Raw genomic sequence first — 25,787 nt, 5'->3', positions numbered from 1 at the left:
TCAACCGCGCGGGGTCTCCAATCTGCCATTTTCTCTACCTGAGTAAGTCATCGTTGTCTGGAATTCTCTCGTTTTCTTCGCAGGCAGTATACTGCCCACTGGCCCACCACCTCAGGGGAACGATGGCCACAGAGTCTACAGCCACTGCTGCCATCGCCGCGGAACTGGTTTCCGCTGACAAGTAAGCGGGACTGTGGCGAGCTTGAGGCACGGGCCAGTCCTCAGGGAGAGCTGGTGGACTTGGCTTCGCGGGCGGGACGGACTGGTGGGTGGGACAGCTGCCTTCCCCTAAACAACTGCGGGCGTTCGGAGAGGGTTGGTTTGTGGAGAAGTCCCACTTGCGAAGAGCTGCCGCACTAGCGTTAACGGCGGGTGGCTGGCGCCCCCTGCCCGGCTTTTCACGGCCGCCATCTTGCCGGGGGCAGCGGTGGCTGTCTCCATCGCCGGCCCCTTTTCTTCCACCCCCGGCCCGAGGTTGCCGGTAGGTAGGCGGGGCCCGGCTCCAGTCGGTTCTTGAGCCTCTACCGGCCGCGCATTCCTAGGGTGCGCCTCTGTAGAGAGTCTGTAGACGAACCTAGAAATTGGCCAACAGATTTGGCGCCAAAAGAAAAAAAAAAGCCACACGAGGGTGAAGGCTTGGAACTGGGGACTCGGGTGGGTGGGGCCTCTCAGAGGGCGGGGTTTGCACTCCGGCCCTCTTGCTTTTGGCTCTTAAGAGTGGGCGGGGCTTTTAGGAGGCGGGAAAACTCCATTGTTTGGAGTTGAGGCTGCTTTTGCCACTGCGGTTGGGCGCAGCGAATTTTATTCTATACTCCTACCAGGTTTACAGTAATCTGAGGGTGGTTACGGGACTGAAGCTTTGTAACTCTCATCCTTTGCAGAGAAGTGTCGTGGTTCTTTAGGTTTTCACTGTGTGAGTCGGAGATTTTGTAGCTTCAAGAGACATTTCACTTGTGTAGCGTCTAAGGTAAAGGCTGCGTGGAGCTTTCAGTCTAGTAGTGTTTACTTGCTAGATGAGTTTGTTAGGCGAAAGGATCCCAAAGGAGGAATGACCTAATTTGAGAGCTTAATCAAACATGAACTATTTCACCTAGTGCAGAGAAACCTCCATCAGTTCGAGAAAAGAGTATTTTCCGTACAATAGGTTCGATTTTCCAATTTCCCGTGCCTTTTTTAGGTACTTGAGTCTATTTTTTTCTGTTTTTTGAGCATTTAGAAGTATTGCTTTGGGTAAAAGTAAAGGTATCTGTGAGATATTTGAGTGGTTTTTTTTCTATAGGTTTGTTTTAGTTGACATTTCACTCAGTACAATTTTATCAGAGATCATAGTGTCTTTGCTTACCCTTATCACATTGGTTCCTTTCCTAGACGTTCTTGAAAATCAGTGGTTCTCAAACCACTCAACCATTTGGGAAGTGCAGTTTTGATTTTAGATCCCACTCCTTTACTTCCTCTTCATTGATTTTTTTTTTTTAATTTTTATATTTAATGTATATGAGTACACACACTATAGCTGTCTTCAGACACACCAGAAGAGGGCATCAGGTCCCATTACAGATGGTTGTGAGCCACCATGTGTGTGCTGGGAATTGAACTCTGGACCTGTGGAAGAGCAGTCAGTTCTCTTAACCACTGAGCTACCCCTCCAGCCCAACTTTTTTTTTTTTTTTTTTTTTAAGGACCAGAGTAGATTAAGTTTGGGAATTCTGTAGATAATATTACAGAATGAATCCATTTATGGTGCTTTTCTTTTTTTTTTTTTTTTTTTTTGAGCTGGGGACCGAACTTATGGTGCTTTCTGAACAGCTGTTTGTATTACATCGGAGATCCTTTTTTTCCCCCAATACTTTACAGTTTGGGAGTGCTTACCTAGCATAGTATCTTGGATTAGATCTTCAGCTTCTTCCCCTTCTCAGTTTTTTCCAGACAGCGTTTCTCTGTAGTCCTGGCTGCCTTGGAACTCAAGAGAAGAGTTTCTGACTGCCTTGGTCTCCCAAGTGCTTAGGGTTAAAGGGGAGTGTACTGCCCCTACCCAGCCTCCAGCTTTTTTTTTTTTTTTTTTTTTTTTTTTTTTTTTTTTTTTGGTTCTTTTTTTCGAGCTGGGGGACCGAACCCAGGGCCTTGCGCTTCCTAGGCAAGCGCTCTACCACTGAGCTAAATCCCCAACCCCTCCAGCTTTTTTTTTTAATGACTGTATAAACAAACTTTACAGAAATTTTCATGTATTCATTTATGTTCAGTTAAGCTCTAGCTATTGGTGGAGTAATTCCCAGCTTCCTGGATGGGTATTTACAGAAAATTACATGCCTACTTATAAAAAAATCTACACATACTTTTTTGTTTTTGAGAGAGCGTTTCTCTATATCTTGGCTGTCCTGGAATTCACTATGTAGACCAGGTAGACCTGGAACTCACAAACTTACTTGCCTCGGCCTCCCAAATGCTAGGATTAAAGTTGTGCATCACTATGTTTGGTCTTCAGACACACTTTTTAAAAATCGTATCGTAAAATTATTAAAATTCAGTGATTATGTATTGGCATGTATGTGTATGAATATGTGTGTGTGTATGTGTGTGTGTATTCATGTGAACATCATGTTTATGCCTGATCTCTGAGGAAGACAGAAGATCCCGTGGTTGTTATTTTTTTCTGAGACACTTTCTTTGTGAATCCCTGATTGTCTTTGAACTCATTCTGTATACCAGGCTGACTTCCACCATTCCTGACCTGATAATTTATTTAACAAGTATATTTTTGAACTGGGTAGTGGTGGAATACTTAATCCCATTCCTAGGGAGACAGAGGCAGACAGATCTCTGAGTTTGAGACCAGTATGGTTTATAGAGCTAGTTCCAGGATAATTAAGGCTACACGGAGAAACTGTATTTCAGAAAAAGTATATTTTTGAAAAGTATTAAGGTTATTGTTGTGTATATATGTGTGGTGCCAGAGCACTCTTGTAGTCAGGGACACCTTTCAGAAGTGAGTTCTGGGAACTCAAATCTGAGTTATCAGTTCCGCAAGCAAGCACTTTACTTGTTGAGCCATCTTGCCAGCCCCAAATGTTTTTGTTTTGTTTTGTTTTTTGATTCTCCTGTCTCTTCCTGAGAGTTGGGATTAATTACAGCATGAACCAACAAACATTGTAAATTACTTGCCTATTCTTTTGAGTATAGTCAATTAAAATTAAACACATAAAATTAGTTTTTAGGGCTAAGTGTGACACACACCTTTATTAATTCCAGTACTTGGGCGGCAGAGGTGAATTTATAATAATGTTTTGTAAATGGTAGATACAATGAAATGTACAGTGCTTTAGTGTAGTTAGAAACACAGCATAATCTGACATTGCCCTGTGATAATATCTTCTATTTTATCTGTTACATATTGGAAATAAATAAAAATATAGTCCTTTAATCATGGTGCTTAATACATTTGTTCGTGTTCCTTGGCTCAGCATAATCTTGTAGTCCTTGGATAGAGGACGGGGGTGGTAGATCACTTACTTTAAGTCTACCATTTGAAAATTTTGCTTAGTATCTGTGAAACAATCAACGGGAATATAACTAGCTGATCTAGAGTTTGTACATAGGAATCTAAAAGGCCATTCTAGGATCTGGTAGTTAGTCTGCTTTGTTGAGTCCTGCATTTGAAAGTACTGCTTTTTAAATTATTGTGCCTGTTTTTTTCTGGTTTGTCATAGGAAAGTTGCTGCTTGTTTCAGTGATCAAGGATTAAGTTTTATTTATTAAGCTACATTTGAATTTTGTGTAGAGGTAAGGGACGACATGTGTGTAGGGGTCAGAAAACAAGTTGATGTGAGTCATTCTAACCTATACCATGTGGGTTCCAGTCATCAAACTTAGGTTGTCATGCTTGGAAGGAAGTGTGACTTTACCCACTCACCAAAGAATTGAACTTAGTAATGCATATGAGTCAGTAAATATTTGCTTTGTGTGTGTGTGTGTGTTTGAGACAGTTTCTCTGTGTAGCCCTGGCTGTCTTGGAACTTACTTTGTAGACCAGGCTGGCCTAGAGTGCTTGGATTAAAGCGTATACCACCCACTCCCCTGATATCTGTGTTTTTTTTTTCCCCCCCCCGGAGCTGGGGACCGAACCCAGGGCCTTGCGCTTGCTAGGCAAGTGCTCTACCACTGAGCTAAATCCCCAACCCATCTGTGTTGTTTTTAAAATTTCTTTTATGTTTTTGTATTTTTCTGATATTACTTAATACCCAAGCTTAAGAGATCCTCCATTTTAACTTTTTTCTCTTTTATTGATTATAGAATTGAAGATGCTCCTGCTCCTTCTACCTCTGCAGATAAAATGGAGAGGTAAGGTTATATGGTACAATGATGTTTGTATTTGAAACAAGTGAAGTTATATAACTGAGGGCAGATTGCTCACTGGGGATGGAATCTGAGGCTTTACTCATAGTAGTATCTCTGGAAATGTACCTTCTGCCCCTCTCCTTTTCTTCTTAGATGCCTCTGTGGTCTGAAAAACCTGTTCAGGGATTCATTTATGTCTTTTATAAAGAAGTTCTGCCCCTTTCATTGTATAATCGGCACTAATGTAAACCCAATAGTAGGTAAACCTGATTGATATCCCTCCAATAAAAAGGATATGCCATGATGACTACTATAAACTGCTAACAGATTTTTCAAATACCTGGGTATTTGGAAGATGCTTTGTCTAAAATGAGAGCATTCCTTAGGGGAATCAAATCACAATGTTTGTTTCCAGTATTAAAATTTGAGGTAAATGAAAATTAAGATTTTCAGTGTAGCTTAACTATTAATATGCTTTCTTAGCATGCCTGAGAATCAAGGTTTAGTCTCTAGTAACAGAAAAATAAAGTAGTTGAGCTTACATCTTGTAAGTAACCCCAGTTATCTTAGTTTGTTTTCTGTTAACTATTATGAAACACTGAGTAAAAGCAACCTGGGGAAGAAAAGATTGGTTGGGCTTAACACTTCAAGCATCAGTAAGGAAAATCAGAGTGGGAGCCATGGAAACTCTGCTGTTTTCTTTGGTTTGCTTACAGGTTCATGCTCAGCAAGTTTGTTTGTCAGTTTTGTTTATTTTTTGCAATGGAGGTTCATCTTTCTAGGGATGGTGCTTCCCTCAGTCTGATTCTGGGCTATTCCTTGGTTAGTAATCAAATGGCTCTAGGGTATGTCTAGTTGGCAGCTAAAGCTAAGTAGGACACCCAGCATATGGGATGCTAAGATAGGAGTTATCCTTGGCTACAGATTGAGCCATCTCTCCAGCAGTTAGTGCTTGGCTACAGATTGAGACCCTGCCCCCCCCCCCAAAAGAAAAAAAAGCCAAACCACAAAACCTTAAAAATAATTTAAACATTTGGAAAAGTATTTTGACTATTGTGAATTTGACCATGTCCCAATACTTCAAAAATGATTTGATAAAATTAGATATGACTTTTAAAAAATGTGGTAAGATGTAAGCATAATAGTACTTAACTATTTTAGCTATTCTATGAGTTGAAATAGGAAGGCTGATCACTTTTAGCCTCAGTTCATGGCCTATCAGTGCAACTTGTGAGACCCACTCCCATTCCTTTCTACTAAGTGCTGGGTTGGCAAGTATGCACCAGCAACTCTGGCTTACCCAATCTAAGCTGATCTTTAGCTTGCTGTGTCGCTGGGGCTGTATACCACCATACTGGTTTTATGTTATTCTAGGCTTTAAGCCCAAGGATTCATCCATAAGTCGGCATTTTTCCTACTTAGTCACCTATCTGCATATACCTCTTCACAACATTTTTTTTTTTTTTTTTAAAAGATTTATTTATTTATTATATATAAGTACACTGTAGCTGTCTTCAGATACAATTGAAGAGGGCATCAGATCTCTTTACAGATGGTTTTTGGTTGCTGGGAATTGAACCAGGACCTTTGGAAGAGTAGTCGGGTGTTCTTAACATTTTCTCCAGCCCACAACATTTTTTTTTTAAAGATTTTTATTTTACGTATGTGAGTACACTGTAGAGTGGGTACACTGTAGCTGTCTTCAGACACACCAGAAGAAGGTTTCAGATCCCATTACAGATGGTTGTGAGCCACCATGTGATGGCGGGAATTGAACTCAGGACCTCTGGAAGAGCAGTTGGAGCTCTTAATTAACCACTGAGCCATCTCTCCAGCCCCCTCAAAACATTTTTTAAATTTACTTATATTTTAATATTTTATGTGTTTTGCCTACATGTACATAATGTTACCTGGGTACCTAGTATTACTTGGAAGCCAGAATAGGTTACTAAACTATTCCCATTGAACTAGGTTTTGAGATACCATATGGGTGCTGGGAATTGAATTTAGGTCCAATGCTTATATTGAGCCTTCTCTAGCCTTTCTGTATCATGCATCCCAACATGTACCATGTGTCCCCTTCTGAGATCAAAGTCTTACTTTTTAAAAAGCCTTGGCTAAACTGGAACACACCATGTAGACCATGCTAATCTACTTACCTCTGCCTCCCCGGTGCTGGGATTAAAGGATGTGTCACCATGTTTTAAATTTTTTTTTTTGAATTTTATTTTTGTTTGTGGCATGCCTAATTTGTATATGTGCTTATATGGTTGTATGTTGTGTGTTGTTGGAGTTCATGTTCACTCAAAGGTACAAGATTGATATTGGGAATCTTTGATCATTCATTGAGTGTGGATCTCACAACTGAACCCAGATCTTGCTGAGTAGGATCCCATCTCTACTTTCTAAGTATTGGAAATGCGAGTGGGTCTATCCTGCATTTAAGAGGGTCCTAGGGATGCAACTTAGTCCTCATGCTTGTTCAACAAGAGATTTAGCCATTGAGCTAATACACTGAGCTCCTATTTATTTAGTTTGCCTATTTACCCAGACAGGGTTTCTCTGTATCCTGGAACTCACTATGTTGACTAGTTTGTCCTTGAATTCTCAGATCCGCTTGCCTCTGCTGGCATCAAAGGCATAGGCCATCACACCTAGCTTATTTATTTAGGGTATTACCCCTCTGGAGGGTTTCATATAACACTGGTTGGCCTTAGTCTCCCTGTATTTCCTATAATGATCTTGAAATTTTAAATTTTTGTCTCCTTCCAACTGCTGTCATAGGTCTATGGTACCATACCTGCTTTTATGCAGTGCTGGAGATTAAACCCAGGGATTTTTGTGTACTAGACAAATAACTATCAACTGAGCTATATCCATATTTCCTTTTATTTTTTGAGTCAGTCTCACTATGTAGTCTTGGGTATCTTGAATTTGCAGATATCCACCTGCCTCTTAAATTCTGGGGTTAAAGACATGTACCACCTGGCTTCTGTTCCACCCCTCCTTTTTTTTCTTTTAAAGCACTGTGTGTGTGTGTGTGTGTGTATGTGTGTATGTGTGTATGTGTGTGTGTGTGTATGTGTGTGTGTATCACAGCATGGATTGTGGAGGTCAGATAACAACTTGTGTATATAGAATGCTAGGAATTAAATCAAGTTGTATGAGTAGAACACTATAGCTGTCTTAAGACACCAAAAGAGGGCATCAGATCCCATTACAGCTGATTGTGAATCACTGTGTAGTTGCTGGGATTTGAACTGAGGACCTCTAGAAGAGCAGTCATTACTCTTAACCGCTGAACCATCTCTACAGCCCTTCAGTTTACTTTTTAAAAAATTTATCTTGGGGTTGGTGATTTAGCTCAGTGGTAGAGCCCTGGGTTCTGTCCCCAGCTCCGAAAAAAAGAAAAGAAAAATAAATAATTTATCTTTTTTATTTTTAGTGTATGTATGTATGTATAGCTATGTGAATTTATATGCTGCATAAAGGATTCTACATGATGACAAGACAATGGATTACTTGGAACTGGGGTTACATACATACCATATTATTATTAGTATTATGGGAGACCCTGTGGGTGTTAGAAATTGAACCCAAATCCTCTGGAAGAACAGCCAGTGCTCTTAACCCCTAATCTTCTCCATACACCTATCTTTTTTTTTTTTTTAACATCAGTTATTTACTTCAAGATAAGATAATCTGTTTCCCATTGATTGATAATTTTGTCAAAAAAATTTTTTTAAAGATTTATTCATTTATTATATATAAGTACACTGTAGCTGTCTTCAGATAACACCAGAAGAGGGCATCGGATCTCTTTACAGATGGTTGTGAGCCACCATGTGGTTGCTGGGAATTGAACTCAGGACCTCTGAAAGAGTAGTCAGGTGCTCTTAACAGCTGAGCCATCTCTCCAGCCCGTCAAATTTTTAATTGACTGAATTATGTAAATCTAGTTTGAATTCTGGTCTGGTCTGTTTATTTATGCTAGTATTATATTGTCCTGTCTCAACCACTATCTCTTTCCTAAGTGTTTTTTCTTTTATGGTACGGGAGCTTGGTTGAATCCAAGGCCTCATGCATGCTAGGCAATGCTTTTGACTCCCAAGTCAGCCTTTGTGTGTTTTTCTTTTTTTTTTTTTTTTTTTTTTGTTATGTTTTAAATTTATTTTTGTTTTATTTGTATGTGTGTTTTGCCTGTGTATATATGTATGTGCACCATGCCCCCTTCTTTAAAACCTTTTTTAAAAAAAGAGACAGCCTCATTTTATAGCTGCCCTGGCCTCAAATCATGGAGAACTGCTTGCCTATTTCTTGTGAGCTCTGGAATCAAAGCTGTGTGCCACAACACAATCTTTCTGCCTTTGAGATAGGGACTCATGTAGGCTCATCTCTATATCCTGAGAATGGTTAGTATAGTTATCTACCACCATGCCTCGTGTATATGGTACTAAAGACTGAATGTAAAGCTCCTGTTCATGCTAAGAAAGCACAGTTATGGCTCCATCATTAACCATACCTGTCTATTTTTTTCATACTTTTTACTTTTAATTTTAACTATTAAACGTGTATGTCTTTTGGTTTCCTTGGTGGTTTTTTTGTTGTGTAGTTAGCATTTATTTATAACAGTATGACCTGTAAGGTTTTGTGAAAGTTGCATTTTTAATTTCTTTTTTCTCATTCTGTAAATAAATGTGACTTAGCAGGTCTTCTCTTTTTTCATGTAGTATCTTGTCGTGTAGTTCAAGCTCATTCTCAGGCATCCTGCCTTTCCTTTTAGAGTGTTGGGATTTTGGGTGTATGCATCATGCTTGGTTAAGTTAACAACTTGGTTAACAACTATTTTAACAATTGTTTAAATGAGTATTGATGGGAACAATATTTGACACTAAGATATTTTTCTTGCAGTCTGGATGTGGATAGTGAAGCTAAGAAACTACTGGGATTAGGACAGAAACATCTGGTGATGGGTGACATTCCAGCAGCTGTTAATGCATTCCAAGAAGCAGCTAGTCTTTTGTAAGTATTTGTTCTATTGTAAAACAGTAGTATATTGCTTACAAACTTGTAACAGGTTTTCTATTGGGAGAAAGAAGGAAGAATGAGGGTAGGGGTATAGGACCCGATGGTAGAGTGCTTGCCTGTCTATATATGTGAACTCCCATGTCTAATCTGCTGAACCACAAAAACAACTCTGGCTTTTTATTTTCTGAGGATGAGTTTTTTCATGATTCTAAAACCTAAATATCACTCAGTAATTTCAGTCTTTAATTTTTTGAATAAGGTGATTTTTATCATAGTCATTAGTAAGGACAAATAAGTAATTTTTTACTTTTTATTATATAAAACATGTTTGAGAGTTGGATGGTTGTGAACATACCTTTAATCTCAGAATTTTGGGGGCAGAGGCCAGCCTGGGTTACAGAGGGAGTACTAGCACATCCAGGTATACAGAGAAACTGTCTCGAAATAGATACTTGGGTTTAATTCTAAGATCTTTTAGATGGAAAGTAAGTATATTACCATTATGCCTTTCCCTTATTCTACTGGGGTATATCAGTTTGGTTTCTATTTTCTAATTTTTATGTGTATGAATGTTGCATGAAAGTATGTATATATGGCATATGTGTGCCAAGTGCTTATGGAGGCCAGGATTGGGCATTGGGATACCTTTTGTAGTAGATTGTGAGTTGTCAAATGTATGGGTGCTTGGAATCAAACCTAGTTTCTCTGCCAGAGCAGCAGCTTTTTTTAAAGCTCTCAACCTTCTCTCCAGCTTGACTACCCTTGACTTAATTTCTGCTACTAAATTTGTTTAGGATAGCATTTTCCAAACATTAACTGATTGGAATATGATAGGAGTTGTGAGTTGGCTGTGTGTCAAACAGATTAGTAATCTTCTTCAAAATATCCTTTTCCTAATCACTTTGTCTGAACTTGAACTAGATGTCTCTATGATAGTTTTTCTAGCAATTGAAAGTTAGTCATGTGTTTTCATTCACACTAGGAAAAAAAATTCTGACAAGTTTTTGTAGGTTTCATATTTACTTTTTGCCTGTGCCCAATTTCTTCTCTCAGCATGCAGACCAATGTTATTCTTAGATGTCTATAGCAATCACTGGGCCTGCCTTTGTTCTGTTCTGTCTGGACTTAATAAATTTGGGCTGTGGTATTTAGTACTGTGCTATGAGTTAAATTCTCCTTGACTAGGAAAAAAATTTAAGGTAAATTGTTCTAATGAAATTCACTTAAACATAAACTTCAACACAATTCTTCTTGATTAGTTTGTCTTATAATCACTTTTTTTTTTATAAATTATTACTTTTTTCCATGATCATTAGTGTTTGCTTCATATATGTCTATGTGAGGGTGTCAGATCTCCTGGAAAAGGAGTTAGATAATTGTGAGCTGCCATGTGGGTTCTGGGAATTGAACCCTGGGTACTATGGGAGAACAGCTAGTGCTCTTAACTGATGAACCATCTCTCTAGTCCCCTTATCTCAGTCTTTTTTTTTTTTTTTTTTTTTTTAAAGATTTATTCATTTATTATATATAAGTACAAAAAAAAAAAAAAAAAAAAAAAAGAAAGATTTATTCATTTATTATATATAAGTACACCAGAAGCGGGCATCAGATCTCTTTACAGATGGTTGTGAGCCACCATGTGGTTGCTGGGAATTGAACTCAGGACCTCTGGAAGAGCAGTTGGTGCTCTTAACCACTGAGCTATCTCTCCAGCCCTGTCTCAGTCTTAAAACATTAGTTGGTTTAATTTTGTATGACTTATGCTAGTCTTTGGATTCCACGAAAGCCTTGTTTCTTGTTTCTTGTTTTTTAATGTTTTATGTCTACCAGGTATGTTCAGTAGTTTAGAGGCTCAAAGAGAGTTCTGGATTCTCTAGAGCTGGAATTTGCAATACTTGAACTACGCAGCTATTTCTCCAGCCCTAAATGTTGAGTATATATGTATGTGTGCTTGTTAGGTGCCTTCAAGAGGCTAGAAGAAGATATTATATTTGGAACTGATGTTATGGTTGTTAACCACCTGGGTGCCAGGAACAAGTGCTTCACTTGTCTTTTTCCAGCTCCCTTTTTTGTTCTGTTCTGGTTTTGGTTTTGTTTTGTTTTGAGACATAATTTTCTCTGTGTATTCCTGGTCATCCTGGTCACTCTGGAGACCATGCTGGCTTCCAGCAAAAGCCACATTGACCTCTGCTTCCCAAAGTGCTGGAATTAAATTGCCCAGCTTTTCCAGCCACCTTTTTAGTTTTTTGTTTATTTGTTTTGTTTTTTCCTATGCTTATTTTTCCCCCAGACAGGGTTTCTCTGTGTAACCCTGACTGTCCTGGAACTCATGACTGTCCTGGAACTCCTTTCTTAGATAAGGCTGGTAGATAATTGTCAACCTGTTCAGAGTGTTGGGATTAAACCTTAAGTACCACCATGCTGGGCAACCATTTTAAGAAAAAAGCTCTGAGCAGTTAATAACATTTGCATTTTCCAAAATAGAAAATTTTAGGCACTGAGATAGAAGAATATTTAATAGTTATTGCTAGTAGTTATGAGTTTAATAGTGTATTGCTAGTTATGAGTTAAAAAACGGTTTTGGTTTAGGCATCCTCGTTTCCGTATTTTCCTTTGGGGACTGGCAGATGTAGTGAATTAGAGCACTGACTCTTGTGGGGATTTAGCTCAGCGGTAGAGCGCTTGCCTAGCAAGCACAAGGCCCTGGGTTCGGTCCCCAGCTCCAAAAAAAAAAAAAAAAAGTCAACAGTGCTAGAGCACTGACTCTTCTTCCAGAGTATCTAAGGTCCAATTCTCAGTATCCACATGGCCGCTCATACCTGTTTATAACCTTAGTTTTAGGGCTTATGACACCCATGCAGGCAAAACACTAACGGATGAAGAAAAATAAATTAAAAACACAATCAGAAATAATACTTTTTATTTCAGAATAGCTTTCCATGATTCTTTTTCATCATGGAAGTCCCAACCAAAGAACCTAACAGTTCTGGACCACATGGTATTTATAAAGTGGCAGGAGAATACCTCTTATAAGTGACACTTAAAATATACATTATAGGGGTTAGGGATTTAGCTCAGTGGTAGAGCGCTTGCCTAGGAAGGGCAAGGCCCTGGGTTCCGTCCCCAGCTCCGAAAAAAAGAACCAAAAAAAAAAATATATATATATACATTATATATAGATTTAGAACATTTAACATTAACTTATGTGTTGTTAACCAGCAATTAAAAATGTTCAGACTAGGTATTTACTTTCTTTATAGAGGTAAGAAGTATGGAGAAACGGCTAATGAGTGTGGAGAAGCCTTCTTTTTTTATGGGAAGTCACTTCTGGAGTTGGCCAGGTATGTCTTGGAAAGTCTCATTTTATGAGTGGAATATTTTATGTCACTTTGGTTTCTTTAAATTAAAGCTTCCTTGTTGGTTAAAATTGTTTATGCAAAAAATGAAATTACATCTTGAGGTTTTGAATTAGTAGAAGCAATGATCTTTTCAATAATCAGTGGTTGATCAGAGTTTAATACCGAGATATGGACAGTAAGGGACAGTAAGACACTCTGAGCAAGCTCAAAAAAAGTTACTCAACACGGACTGTATGGAGTAGAATTTGAAAGTCACACATGAAAATATCTAGTAAATAAGACTTTCTGTTTGGTTGGATTCCATATTCCTGAATTTCCCAAAACCTGGGGAGGATGAAGCAGGGGGACCAAGTTTAAGTTTTGTAGCCTAACTTACAAAAAGGGACCTGTCTCTTTCTCTCCAGTTACAAAGACTTATTATTAACATTGTTGGAAACTGCTCAACAAATTTATTATATAAATGTTCAATTTATTAATTTACTAATTAATTTACTAATTAATCAATTAACTTACAACTTGTATAAAAAAGCAAAGCTATTTTGAGGATATACAAAATATTAACTGATCAGTCTTTACACAATTTTGAATATTCAGAACATTTAATGCATTAGTACGAAGTGAGTTAGTACTAACGCATTAAGTTCACAGAATGTCACTGGCCATTTAAGGGAAATGGGAGTATACTTTGGTATAGTTTAGAAAATATAGTGTGTTCCTGCTACAAAATGAAACGGGGATAGATGTTTTAGTCTCTAGATGATAATCACTATTTGTAATTTTCAAGTGAGAATCTTCTTTCTCTTAGCATCTTATGGCTTCTTTAGTATATTTTAATTGTTCATAAAAATCAGCCAGTCCTGTGGCAATCTTATATAGGCTTAAGCACAGTTGCTATTAAGCAGAAAGTGCTCTTGTCTTGTCATACTGGAACTCAGTGTCTCCACCCTTCCTCTCCAGTTTATTCATCCTCTGTGCCTCTTGGAGTTCTCTGAACCATGGAAGAGGTGATACAGAAGTTCCATTTACAGCTGGGCATTCATTATTCTTAACGTTTTCATCATTGGTTGTCTTTCTTGAGCTTGTAGTTGGTTTTGTTTCTTTGTTGTTTGTTTTGATATGGGGGTGTCTTAGTTGATCAAAGCATCTTATCGAAATGAGCTTATTGGAGACTTACAGTTTCAGAAGGTGACTTCATAACTATCATGGAAGCATGGTACAGGGCTGCCAGGCATGGCACTGGAGTAGTAGACATTGTTTGGATGGCTTGGAATTTTGAAATGCCAGTGCCCACCCTCAAGTAGCACTCCTCTTCCAACAAGGCTTTTCCAGATAGTTCCACTATCTAGAGATCAAGGATTCTAATATAAGCAATTCTCATTCAGACCACTATAGAAAGTTTTACTATATACATCAGTCTGGTCTTGGACTGACAGAGAACTGCCTGATTCTTACTCCTTTGTTGGGATTAAAGGCATGTGACATAAGACTGGGCTTAGTGATTTTGTTACTGTTGCTGTTCTTTCTTTCAGGTTTTTCTTACTTAGCCAGTCAGTGGTGTCACAGCATTTGGGAGGGAGGGGCAAGCCGACTTTTGTGTTTGGGGACAGACTGGTGTATACAGAGCTACTTCTGGGACAGCCAGGGCTACACAAAGGAACTGTCTTTAAAAAAAAAAATTAAACAAGTTTTTTCTCTTATTTAATTATCTATAGGGGTAGATTTGTGCACTATGTGCAAAGTACTTCCTAAGGCCAGAATTCTCAGTTCTCATAAGTTTGAGTTATAGACATTTGTGAGCTGTCTAATATCGATCCTAGGAACTGAAATCAGGTCCTCTTGGAGAGAGGCAAATGCGTTAACCACTGAGCCACTGCTCCAGCCTGTCTCCCCCCCCCCCCCTCCTTATTTTTAAAGACTAGGTCTTGCTGTACAGACCTGGTTGGCCTGGAACTTGTAGAACTACTCCTGTTTTGAATATATATATATTTATATTCTTTTCACTTGATTTCTTTTTCTGCTTTTTTCCCCTAGTCATAAAATACATTTTTAGGAACTAGTTATACTTTTGTGCTTTTTCTTCTTATAGAATGGAGAATGGAGTGTTGGGAAATGCCTTAGAAGGAGTGCATGTAGAAGAGGAAGAAGGAGAAAAAACAGAAGATGAATCTTTGGTAGAAAATAATGATAATGTAGATGGTATGTAGAGTTGCATGCTACAGTCAAGAGATGCGACGACTGATACTTCCTTTAAATAAGTTGTGGAAATAGGGTTCTCCTTATGGTGGTTGGTCTCTCCAGAGATACTTGGGCTGATGTAGTAAGTGTAGACCGTAACTAAAGTGGTAGTGAGCTTCTAAGAGAATAAATAAATGTATCAAATAGATAAATTCTTTTAAATTGGTATATTAAATATTAAAAAAAAACAAATTTTTCTGATGCATATGTTTAAAACACCTTGCATAGCTCAGTTATTTTAATAGTCCTTGGAGCACTGCTGTTTTGTACCTCTTAGAAAATTATTTTCTAAGTTTGGTTGTTAAAATTTTACAAATCAAATAAGTATAATGTTTAAGAGAGGGAGGAAAGCTGGACATGTCTTTTCTGACTGGTAACAGATTACTTGATGTGAACCTACAGGCTTCATTTCTTTTGCAGTATGTTGCTTTGCTAGCTTGGATTCTCCCTTTCTCCCTTTGCTTTTCTCATGGGGGCAGCTGATAAAACTTAGGCTTAAAGGGAATGTATTTCTACTTTCAATTTATGCTTTTATCATTAAACTTGGAGACATGTTTATGCTTCATGTTCTTTAACCATGTAGAGGAAGCAAGGGAAGAGTTGAGAGAACAGGTTTATGACGCCATGGGAGAAAAAGAAGCCAAAAAAGCAGAAGGCCAGTCTCTGACAAAGCCTGAAACTGATAAAGAACAGGAAAGTGAAGTGGAGAAGGGTGGAAGAGAAGATATGGATATAAGTGAGCCTGCAGAGAAGCTCCAGGAAAAAGTTGAATCGACTTCAAAGCAGTTAACTGAATCCTCTGAAGAGGCAAAAGAAGCAGCAATACCAGGACTGAATGAAGATGAGGTCACTTCTGGGAAGACAGAACAGGAATCATTGTGTACTGAGGAAGGAAAATCCATTTCTGGAGTTTATGTTCAAAATAAAGAATTCAGAGAAGCAGTGCCTCAGGAGGAGGGAGAGGAAATGATAAGCTTAGAGAAAAAGCCAAAAGAAACTTCAGAAGATCAGACTATTGGGGCTCCAGAAAAGCAGGACACTTTAATGAAGGTGGTAGAAATAGAAGCTGAAATAGACTCTGAAGTCAAGTCAGTGGATGTGGGTGGGGAGGAGCCAAAGGATCAGGGAGCTACCTCTGAGAGTGAACTAGGAAAAGCTGTTCTTATGCAACTCTCAGGGCAAGATGTTGAAGTATCACCAGTAGTGGCTGCAGAGGCTGGATCAGAAGTCTCTGAGAAGCCAGGGCAGGAGATTACAGTTCTTCCCAACAATGGTCCAGTTGTTGGACAATCATCTGCAGGAGATCAAACTCCTAGTGAACCACAGACTTCTGCAGAAAGACTGACAGAAACTAAAGATGGCTCAAGTGTAGAGGAGGTCAAGGCAGAGCTGGTTCCTGAACAGGAGGAAGCTATGCCTCCTGTAGAAGAGTCTGAGGCAGCTGGAGATGGGGTTGAGACCAAGGTAGCCCAGAGGGCCCCGGAGAAAGCACCTGAAGACAAATTTAAGATAGCTGCTAATGAAGAGACACGAGAGAGAGACGAACAGATGAAAGAGGGTGAAGGTAACCGGGATATGATAGAGCTGCAGTGGGTGGAGTCCATGTCTAGATTTGACTCACTAATCATTTGTAAAAGTCAGCCTTCCATTCAGGATTTTCAGTCTGCCTTTAGAAACTACAAAGTAGGTCTTCTGATTTCTGAAACTTGGCTAGCGGATAGTAACTTGTTATGTCATGCTTGCCAATGAAATGATATGAAGGGTGGATTAGAAATGGGTTGTGGGATAGCTAGGGACATAGTAGGCTAGGCTGGCAGAGAATGCTGAATGGATGTTCACTTGCATGCTTTTGGATTTTTAAATTTACTCTCCACATGGTTTCTCTTCTGTAGGAAGTAGGAACAGAGCAGTAGAATCCACTGAATTGGTACACTTAAGCAGGCATGCCATTTAGGTGAAGTCAGTTTAACTTTCTGGTGCCCTTTTCACATTTAGTTAATAGAGATGTTCAGGGGATTATTCACATTAATTTCAGTAGCCCTCTTCAGGGGAAAGAGATAGCAAAGTTCCTAGTCATTATCCCTTTTGTTGCTTTCCTTCTTCATTTAATGCTTGCTTTGGCTGCTAATCAACTATAGTGTTATTGGCTTAATTCAGATTCAATTTTATCAATAATTTTAAGCCTCTAACCAATTGGCACGTCTGACTTGAGTTGTGCTCAGTTGGGGATTCTACTGTATTTAAGTTTCATCTAACATTGGCATTAATAATTACAGGTATATTTCAATGAATAATTTTCTGCATAATTGATAAACTATTTTATGGGTTGTCTTAAGAATTTTCAGTGACCCATCTTTATTACTTGACCATTCTGGTAAGTTTTTGCCTATGTGCAGGTCCCTGCACTCCAGCCAGCAGAGACATAGTCAGATGTGAACTTCGTAAGCGGTAGCAGTGTTGGGCTTCTTGAGCGTCAGGATTCTTTAATAGAAAGCTTAGAATTGAGTTTCTCAGTCTTTGTTTTTGAAACTCTTATGTTTTGATTCTTCCCCCTCCCCCCTCCGAAGTGCTGAGGATTGGACACACGGCCTCATGTGTTAGCCAGATACTGTACTAATGAACCAAATATTCTGCCCTATAAGTGACATTTTCCAGTGTTCTTTGTCTAATAAAATTTTGTGGATTTTATAAATATGGTCTGGGGAGAAAGCCTTCATCACATCTAAGAGAGATAGGTGAATCTAGTTTAAGGTGCAGCCACTTTCTATGGTTGGTTCCATGATACTGGATAAATGCTAATCCACATCCTCTATGTGGGTGAAAAGCACACACATTGATAATTAATGTCAAACCTAAGTCTGAATGAGTTCCTAGAATCCACATAAAAGTTGTCATATCCTCCATACTAGTCTTTCTAAGGAGAGATAGAAGTCATATACAGATTTCACGGAAGCTTGTGGAACAACTAGCCTTGCATACAAAAGAGACCCTGTCCCATCTCTGAGACACCCAAGGCCATTTTCTTCCCTGTACAGATGCAATGACGTATGTACCCTCATTCACATACATGGATTTCTACACACAATTAAAACCCCAGTGCATAGGCTGGCACTTGAGTGGTAGAATACTTGCCTGGCATGTGCAAAGTTTGATCTAAATTCACAAGAAAATAACAACCCATTTCATGGTACTTGACTTGTTACCATTTCTGGCATATCTATATCCCTGATACAGATTTCTTATTATCATGTTAGATGTGGTTGGTAAGTAGGTGAAAATTTAATCAAATTATGCTCAGGTGGTCTGTGCTAACTGATAGGGTGGGTACTTGATTTACCTGAAGGAATTCTAGAATTAGTATACTCTCATTTATTTGTTTTTGAGGCAGGTTCTCGCTATAATCCAGACTGGCCTGAAATAATTGCAGTCCCCTTGCCTATGACATGCCCTCTCTCCTTTTAGATGTAAGGATTGCATAGCTTATTTATCTTTAATATATTTTCTTAATTTCTAATTTTGGTTTTGGCATATTTTAAGTATGTCACAAAATCAGATCTAAAAATAAGAAAATGGAATATGCACATGAGTAGTAATACTCCTTTGCAAGAAGGTCAGAAAATACTTCAATTTATATTTGCTGGGACATTATGTATATATTCCCATTAGTGTTTGATCACTGGTTACTAAGTGTGGAAGTCTTACAGTTAGTATCTTTCTTTATTAACCTAGCTCATCACCACTATTCCATAAAGGCAATAACAGATTTCTCCAGAGAAACCCATTATTCTCAGGTCATTAATATATAAATTTCCAAGTTATTGTATGCCAACTTAAGTTTCATGACCCTTTGCTATAGGTACAAATAGGTACAGATACCAGATACTTAAATATATGTCTGTAGTTTTATTTTTTTGAGATTGCATCTAACTTAGTTTCACTAATAAATGAAAGTATAGCCCTTGTTAGCCTTTACCTTTTTGTTTGTTTGTTTTCAAGACAGGGTTTCTTTATAGCCCTGGCTATTCAGGAACTCAGTAAGTAGTCTGTAGACCAGGCTTGCTTTGAATGAATGTACAGAGGTCAGCCTGCTTACTGTGTGTATAGGTATTAAAGGCATCTGGTACTATCACCTGGCCTCACTTTCCAACTTTTGATGATCCTCCTTCCATGCCTAGTATTGTGAAAGCACATATATTTAATTCTGCATTCTTGGATTATTTTGGAAGTTTGGTGAAGTCATCCAGTTTAAACTTAGAAAACTAAAGTACATGAAAAAAATAATGTTGGGGGTTGGGGATTTATCTCAGTGGTAGAGCGCTTGCCTAGGAAGCGCAAGGCCCTGGGTCCCCAGCTCCGAAAAAAAGAACCAAAAAAAAAAAAAAATGTTGGAGCTGAATAGATAGCTTAGTGGATAAGAGCAGGTACTGCTTTTGAAAAGGACCCGAGTAACATCCACATTAGACACTTTACAACTGCCTGTAACTCTACTTCCAGGGTGGAACCCTTTTCTGGGCCTCCACAGGTATTTGTACTCTGCATGGGCATCCATGATTTTTTTTTTTTTAAATCCTTTTTAAAAAATTTTTTTCAAATTTTGTGCATGTGAGTACACTGTCACTGTCTTCAGACACACCAGAAGAGGGCATAGGATCCCATTACAGATGGTTGTGAGCCACTATGTGCTGGGAATTGAACTCAGGACCTCTGGAAGAGCAGTCAGTGCTCTTAACCACTGAGCCATCTCTTAAAGTCTAAAAATCTTTTAAAAACTGCTTTGGTGACTGTTTCAGAAACACTTGAGTTGCATAGTCAAAAACATAAAAGTCTTTTATATCCTGTGAAGTAGCCAGTTGTTGAGCTCCAGCTTCAGTGAGAGACCCTTGTTCAGAAAGTGGGGGGGGGGTCAGGGGAGACACATAACATTGACTTCTGGTCTCCATGGGATACACACCTTACAAAAATGTGAACCTTTTGATTACACAGGGTTTCTATAGTTAACTAGATTGTTCTTTACAAATTGTTCAAGTACTTTGATAGTGCTAGCTATTGGCAATTTATAGGAATTTTCTGTACCTATTCTCATTACACCGTTGATTTGCAGATAAAACCACTGTCATTTAGGTTCGATAGGCCTTATGGAATTCATGTTTAGTCAGTACTTTTGAAGCAGAGATTAGTTTGAAGCCAGAATGGTTTATATATAGCAAGTTTCAGAATAGCCAAGGATATAACTTGTTTTCTCAAAAAAAAAAAAAAAATCATGAAAACCAACTCTTTTTGTTTCTGTTCTTATATATAGGTTGTAGAGTGGTGACATCTGTTTTTTTGTTTTTAGTTTTGTTTTTTTTGGTAGGAGAAAGTTAAAAACATTTACCTGGGAGCTATGTACTCCCAGCTGCTAGGGAGATGCAGAAATATTGCTAATTCCTGGGTCTTTGAGAGTAGTTTGGGGTATATAGTAAGATTTCTTTCGTTGAGAAGGAAAAGACAATTACAGAAAAATCCCCATCTAGCTTAAGGAAAGTTGACAACCAGTATATCCTTATTAATCTATGTGAATTGGTTGTATCAACTAAAACAGCTGACATTTTGAATTTTAAGTTGTCTTATCAATAGTAATTATAAAAGCTTATTATTAAACTGATGTGTAACTGTATCAGCATAGTTTGTTGGTGGCTACACACTTAAATCTTAAAGTAACTAGTTGTTTATTCTCAATTTTTTTTTTTCTTTTTTTCGGAGCTGGGGACCGAACCCAGGGCCTTGTGCTTGCTAGGCAAGCGCTCTACCACTGAGCTAAATCCCCAACCCCTATTCTCAATTTTTTTTGAGCTGGCTGGAGTCTGTGACTTGCTCATTGAGGAGAGCTGAAAAAGACATTTCTTTTCTTCCCCATAGCTTATTGTAGGAATGCTAGTTTCTGGTATTCTGAATGGTCTGGAATTAGTATGTTTTGATACTTTGAGTATAATGTGATTATCTTAACAAATGAGTAAAACCTGTTCGGTGAGTAGATGGGAGACTTTTACAGGAAGCAATATATAGGTGATCTTTCTTACTCTGAATCACCAGGTTTAGTCTTACAAGAAAATCATTAGTCTCTTAACTGATATTTGGATGAATATATCAGGTGTGCATATTCTAGTGTAGATAGTAACCACTAACTGAGGATAAACTTTAGATCAAATGCTAACTTGGATTAGCCTCTTTTCCATTCTGTCTGAGAATGTAGGTTGACAGATACTTAGCAGAATCAGACCAGACAAGAAATACTTTTAGTTACATCTCAATACTGAGGAGTTTTTTCTTGTAGAAACTGAAGGCTCAGAGGAAGAAGACAAAGAAAATGACAAGGCTGAAGAAACAACAAATGAATCAGTTCTTGAAAAAAAGGTAAGCTGTCATTCCTTCAGTGCCAATACAGCTTCCTTACTGTAGGGCTGTGGGTACTAGCATAGGAAAAGTAAGTAGTTGTTCCTTGGGTAGGGCGTAGGGATTTTTTTTTTTCATTATAAGGTGAAATACAAATTTATAATTATTTCACTGAGGTAAGGCGACACCTTATAGGAGGTACACATTTGGTGTAGGTTTTAGGGAGACGGCCTGCACTTCGATTTTTTTTTTTCCCCCTATTATTTTTTTCAGAGCTGGGGCCCGAACCCAGGGCCTTGCGCTTGCTAGGCAAGCGCTCTACCACTGAGCCAAATCCCCAACCCCTCGAATTTTTTTTTTTAATTATATTAAATTATACATTTAAGATTTATTCTCGGGTTGGGGATTTGGCTCAGTGGTAGAGCTTGCTTGCCTAGCAAGCACAAGGCCCTGGGTTCGGTCCCCAGCTCTGAGAAAAAGGGAAAAAAAAAAAAAAAAAAGATTTATTCTCTAAAAGATTCCTGTCTTGTTCTTTTGCCTAACGCCAATGATTCGGATATATTTCAGACTCTTCAAGAAAATGAAGAAGAGGAGATTGGGAATTTAGAACTTGCCTGGGATATGCTAGATTTAGCCAAGATTATTTTTAAGAGGTAAAAACTCTTGGTGTTTTTGGGCTCATGTGGGAATTTGAAAATAGAAAGCAGTTTAAAATTTGACAATTATTTTTAAGGCTTTACTAATCTTTCTTTTAGGCAAGAAACAAAAGAAGCCCAGCTTTATGCTGCACAAGCCCATCTTAAACTTGGAGAAGTCAGTGTTGAATCTGGTAATGCATTTTCCTTTATGTTGTCTCCGACCTTTCCCTGTGTCCCCATTCTCCCCTCCTGTTTTCTTTAGAATTGACTTTTAACATTCAAAATTACAAAGCCCTCTGCTGACTAAAGGAGAAATGTTAGCACGAGCTATCTCTATATAAAACAAAATACCATGGGCAGGAATAGGGGGTCTGCGTTCCCTATAGCATCTAGCGCACTAACAGCCTTGTAGCCCATATATCCTGAGAGTTAATCCAAGCATTCTGCAGGAGAGACAGTGACTCCAGGCCATCCACATCTATATAGTGAGACCTTGTTTGGAAAGAGGGAGAGATGAGTCCGTTCGTGAACTGGTTTTATGTTAAATGCTGTCCATGGTGTTATTTCTTCATTTATCAGAGAATTATATCCAAGCTGTGGAGGAGTTTCAGGCTTGCCTAAGCCTGCAAGAACAGTATTTGGAAGCTCACGATCGTCTCCTTGCGGAGACTCACTACCAGTTGGGTTTGGCCTATGGTTACAACTCTCAGTATGATGAGGCGGTAGCACAGTTTGGCAAATCTATTGACGTCATTGAGAAGAGAATGGGTAAGTGAACAGTAATGACTTCATGTTTAGATGATACAGTGATTATATAGTGGGGAAAACACTGCGTTCTTTGTTAATGACTTAAGGCTGTTCTTTGTAGCTGTACTACTTGAGCAGATGAAGGAGGCTGAAGGATCATTTACTGAATACGAGAAAGAAATCGAGGAGCTGAAAGAACTGCTCCCTGAGATTCGGGAAAAGATAGAGGATGCAAAGGAGTCTCAGCGGAGTGGGAATGTAGCTGAGCTGGCTCTGAAGGCCACTCTGGTTTGTTGAGTTTTATCTTAAAATTTTTTTAAATAAAATACTTGTACAGGTAATGTTTATAGTCCATTTTAAAGGCACTTTTCTCATGACTCGATTTTGAATTAGTTGATCAGAATGTGAGTGAGCTAGACCTGTGCTTAGAAAGTGTGCTTTGTGTGCAGGAGACAGGTGTAGATTCTGTCACTGCTATTTTGTTTAACCTTGGACATTTCTTTGCCTTTCAGTATAAATATTGTGTTACTATTTGTAAAGTGTTTTTGAGAATACCATATAGAAAAAGCTTAAGTCACAAATGGAGTCTCTTTTTTTTTTTTTTTTTTTTTTGTTCTTTTTTTTTTCGAGCTGGGGACCCGAACCCAGGGCCTTGCCCTCCTAGGTAAGCGCTCTACCACTGAGCTAAATCCCCAGCCCCTACAAATGGAGTCTCTTAGTCACAAATGCCTGACTCGGCTCCTACTGTGTATTGGAAATAGGACGGAACGGTTTAATGTCTTGTCCACTTAGGATTTCTCAGGTGTCTGTGTTGAAGAATTTGCTGCAATGTGGTAGGCAACTTGAGCCTGAGTGTGTGGGTTCTGTGCTGTAACATGCTTGTCTGTCTCACACAGGTCGAGAGCTCTACTTCAGGGTTCACTCCTAGTGGAGCTGGTGCCTCGGTATCCATGGTGTGTATTTTGTTTCTGTCAATAGGCTTACTATGACTCTAATAAGGTTTTTGTAAATTCATAACTAACAAAGGCTCATTTTCGCCAGATTGCCAGTAGAAAACCAACAGATGGCGCTTCCTCATCAAACTGTGTCACTGATATTTCCCATCTTGTCAGAAAGAAGGTAACATTTACATGAACTTACTTACAGTGTCTGCATTCCGAGGGTGGGAAGTCTGTATTAATACACTAGGAATAATAGATTCACCCTCCTGAGTGGCACAGTGAGACAATTCAATTTCAAAGAAGCCAAAGCTTTGCGGGAATGGGTTAACTTCTTAGCCTGGTGGCTATTTGGAAAGCTCATGGAGGATTGAACAGGTGAGTATGGTGTAGGAATCTTGCTGGTTTGCTCTATAGTAGGCTTCTCACACTTCTGCCTTGTGCCAGTAGTTCCATCGGTGATCCTTACCCTGTGGTGTAAGTCTTCTGTATCCTTGCTTGTGCTCCTTCATTGTTGAGATCTCTACCCTCGCTCACTTCTGTGTGCCTTAACTATGTCAGTTTTAAGATAAAGGACATTGTGGCATCATCTATGCTCAGCATTACCCTGTAACTAGAGAGCACATCCCCAAGGCTGTGTGAGAGTCATCGTTTTCAAGATGTTGTCACCACATGGGGCCTCTAGGGTTATTCTGCAATTGTTTTCTTAAGATAAAACAGGAACCTTTACAATTCTACCTTTAGAGGAAACCAGAGGAAGAGAGTCCCCGGAAAGATGATGCAAAGAAAGCTAAACCAGAGCCAGAGGTGAATGGAGGCAGTGGAGATGCTGTCTCCAGTGGAAATGAAGTTTCAGAAAACATGGAGGCAGAGGTGGGTAGTGTAAGACTGGCCACTCGCCTCACACACTGTTCTTAGCTCTGGGAAGCCAGGCCTTTCAAGTGCGTATATGAAAAATGAATGTTCTTAAAATAGTTTGCATATGATGTTATTAATAGTGAATCTGGAAGAGTACCTGGTTAACAGTACTATTGATCCTTTCTACTTTATCCTTTGGCCTGGGTTTGTCAGCCCTATCATCTGGTTGGGAAGGACTGAAGCCTGCTGTTACATACAATGGGATGACTTACGTCAGGGTAAGTTATAGCTAGGCTCTTTGTCTTTCAGGCTGAGAATCAGGCTGAGAGCCAGACAACAGCAGATGGGACAGTGGACTCTGCAGCTACAGTTAAAAGCACTGCATGTTAAGAGGCGAGCAGAACCTTCCTCCTGAGGGAAAGTGGTTTTGTACATAATGTATTTTTTCACTTTTGGGGATTCTTTTTGTATAACTCCAATAAAGATTGTAGGCAACAGCTGAGACTTTGGCTTTTTTCTTAAAAATATTGGTGGACTGTTTTGGGGCACTCTATATTGTGTATACATGCCTTGTGTTTTGCTACTGCACAACCCACTTCCTGTCTAATGTGGAGGTGATCAAGTGTGATCAAGGCCCTTCATCTACTGGTGCTATGTTTCTATTTCCAAATACTTGGCTGAATTCAAATACCTTGTAAGCTTTCCATGGTGCTGTCCCTGGATGGGGTCTGCTAAACAAGAACTGGTAGAAATCAGTTTGGTGCTGAAAATGGAGCATGGAATATGACCCAGGTCTTGGTTTGTGCCTACCTTCTGTTCACCTGGTTTCCATTTAAGGCCATAATATCCTGCCCTGGCAAAACTGGCAGAAACATGGGAAATGATTCCTGAGGAAAACTGTTGTTAGATACTCTGTAGGATCACACTGTAGTGGGAGACAAGTAGAAGACTATGGAGGAGAAGTCTGTTATGTTATTTTCTGTATAGAAAGATTACAATATGTCAATAAGTGGAATTGTTATATTGTGCAGTTTTGTCTATAAAAATAAATATGCTAATTTTAACAAAGCCCTTGTTCTGGAATTATACTTGAAAGACTACAAGAACGTCCTGGGCTGCCTGGCGTACCTCATTGTGGGGTATGGGGTTGAGTGGCAAACTGGTCCATCAATTCTGGGTGTCTAATTAATTGGTCAGATATAAATACCATCCTATGGTGCTAGGACAGTAAGGGTGCATGAATTAAGACCCACATTGAGCTGTCTCATACTGGCTTGTTA

At 38.9% G+C, this 25,787-nt stretch overlaps 1 protein-coding gene across 2 annotated transcripts; it reads left to right on the top strand.

The window, feature by feature from the left end:
* Positions 1 to 25,575, top strand: Nasp (nuclear autoantigenic sperm protein). Of its 2 annotated transcripts, XM_032899685.1 has the most exons (15): positions 1 to 181; positions 4,288 to 4,335; positions 9,244 to 9,354; positions 12,621 to 12,701; positions 14,806 to 14,915; positions 15,538 to 16,518; positions 21,268 to 21,347; positions 21,894 to 21,979; positions 22,082 to 22,155; positions 22,544 to 22,732; positions 22,833 to 22,999; positions 23,608 to 23,664; positions 23,753 to 23,830; positions 24,394 to 24,522; positions 24,817 to 25,575. In XM_032899685.1, the coding sequence occupies exons 1-15, from the start codon at positions 123 to 125 to the stop codon at positions 24,895 to 24,897; spliced, it is 2,331 nt and encodes a 776-aa protein (XP_032755576.1). In that variant the 5' UTR covers positions 1 to 122; the 3' UTR covers positions 24,898 to 25,575. The 2 variants fall into 2 exon arrangements, with proteins under 2 accessions (XP_032755576.1, XP_032755578.1); XM_032899687.1 differs by lacking the exon at positions 15,538 to 16,518 and having other exon boundaries at positions 5 to 181.
* The last annotated feature ends 212 nt before the right edge of the window (positions 25,576 to 25,787 follow it).

The sequence above is a fragment of the Rattus rattus genome, chromosome 1, assembly GCF_011064425.1.
Source record: "Rattus rattus isolate New Zealand chromosome 1, Rrattus_CSIRO_v1, whole genome shotgun sequence".
Classification (NCBI taxonomy): domain Eukaryota; kingdom Metazoa; phylum Chordata; class Mammalia; order Rodentia; family Muridae; genus Rattus; species Rattus rattus.
The sequence above is the reverse complement of the archived record's forward strand: the minus strand, read 5'-3'. Positions and strand labels throughout refer to the sequence as shown.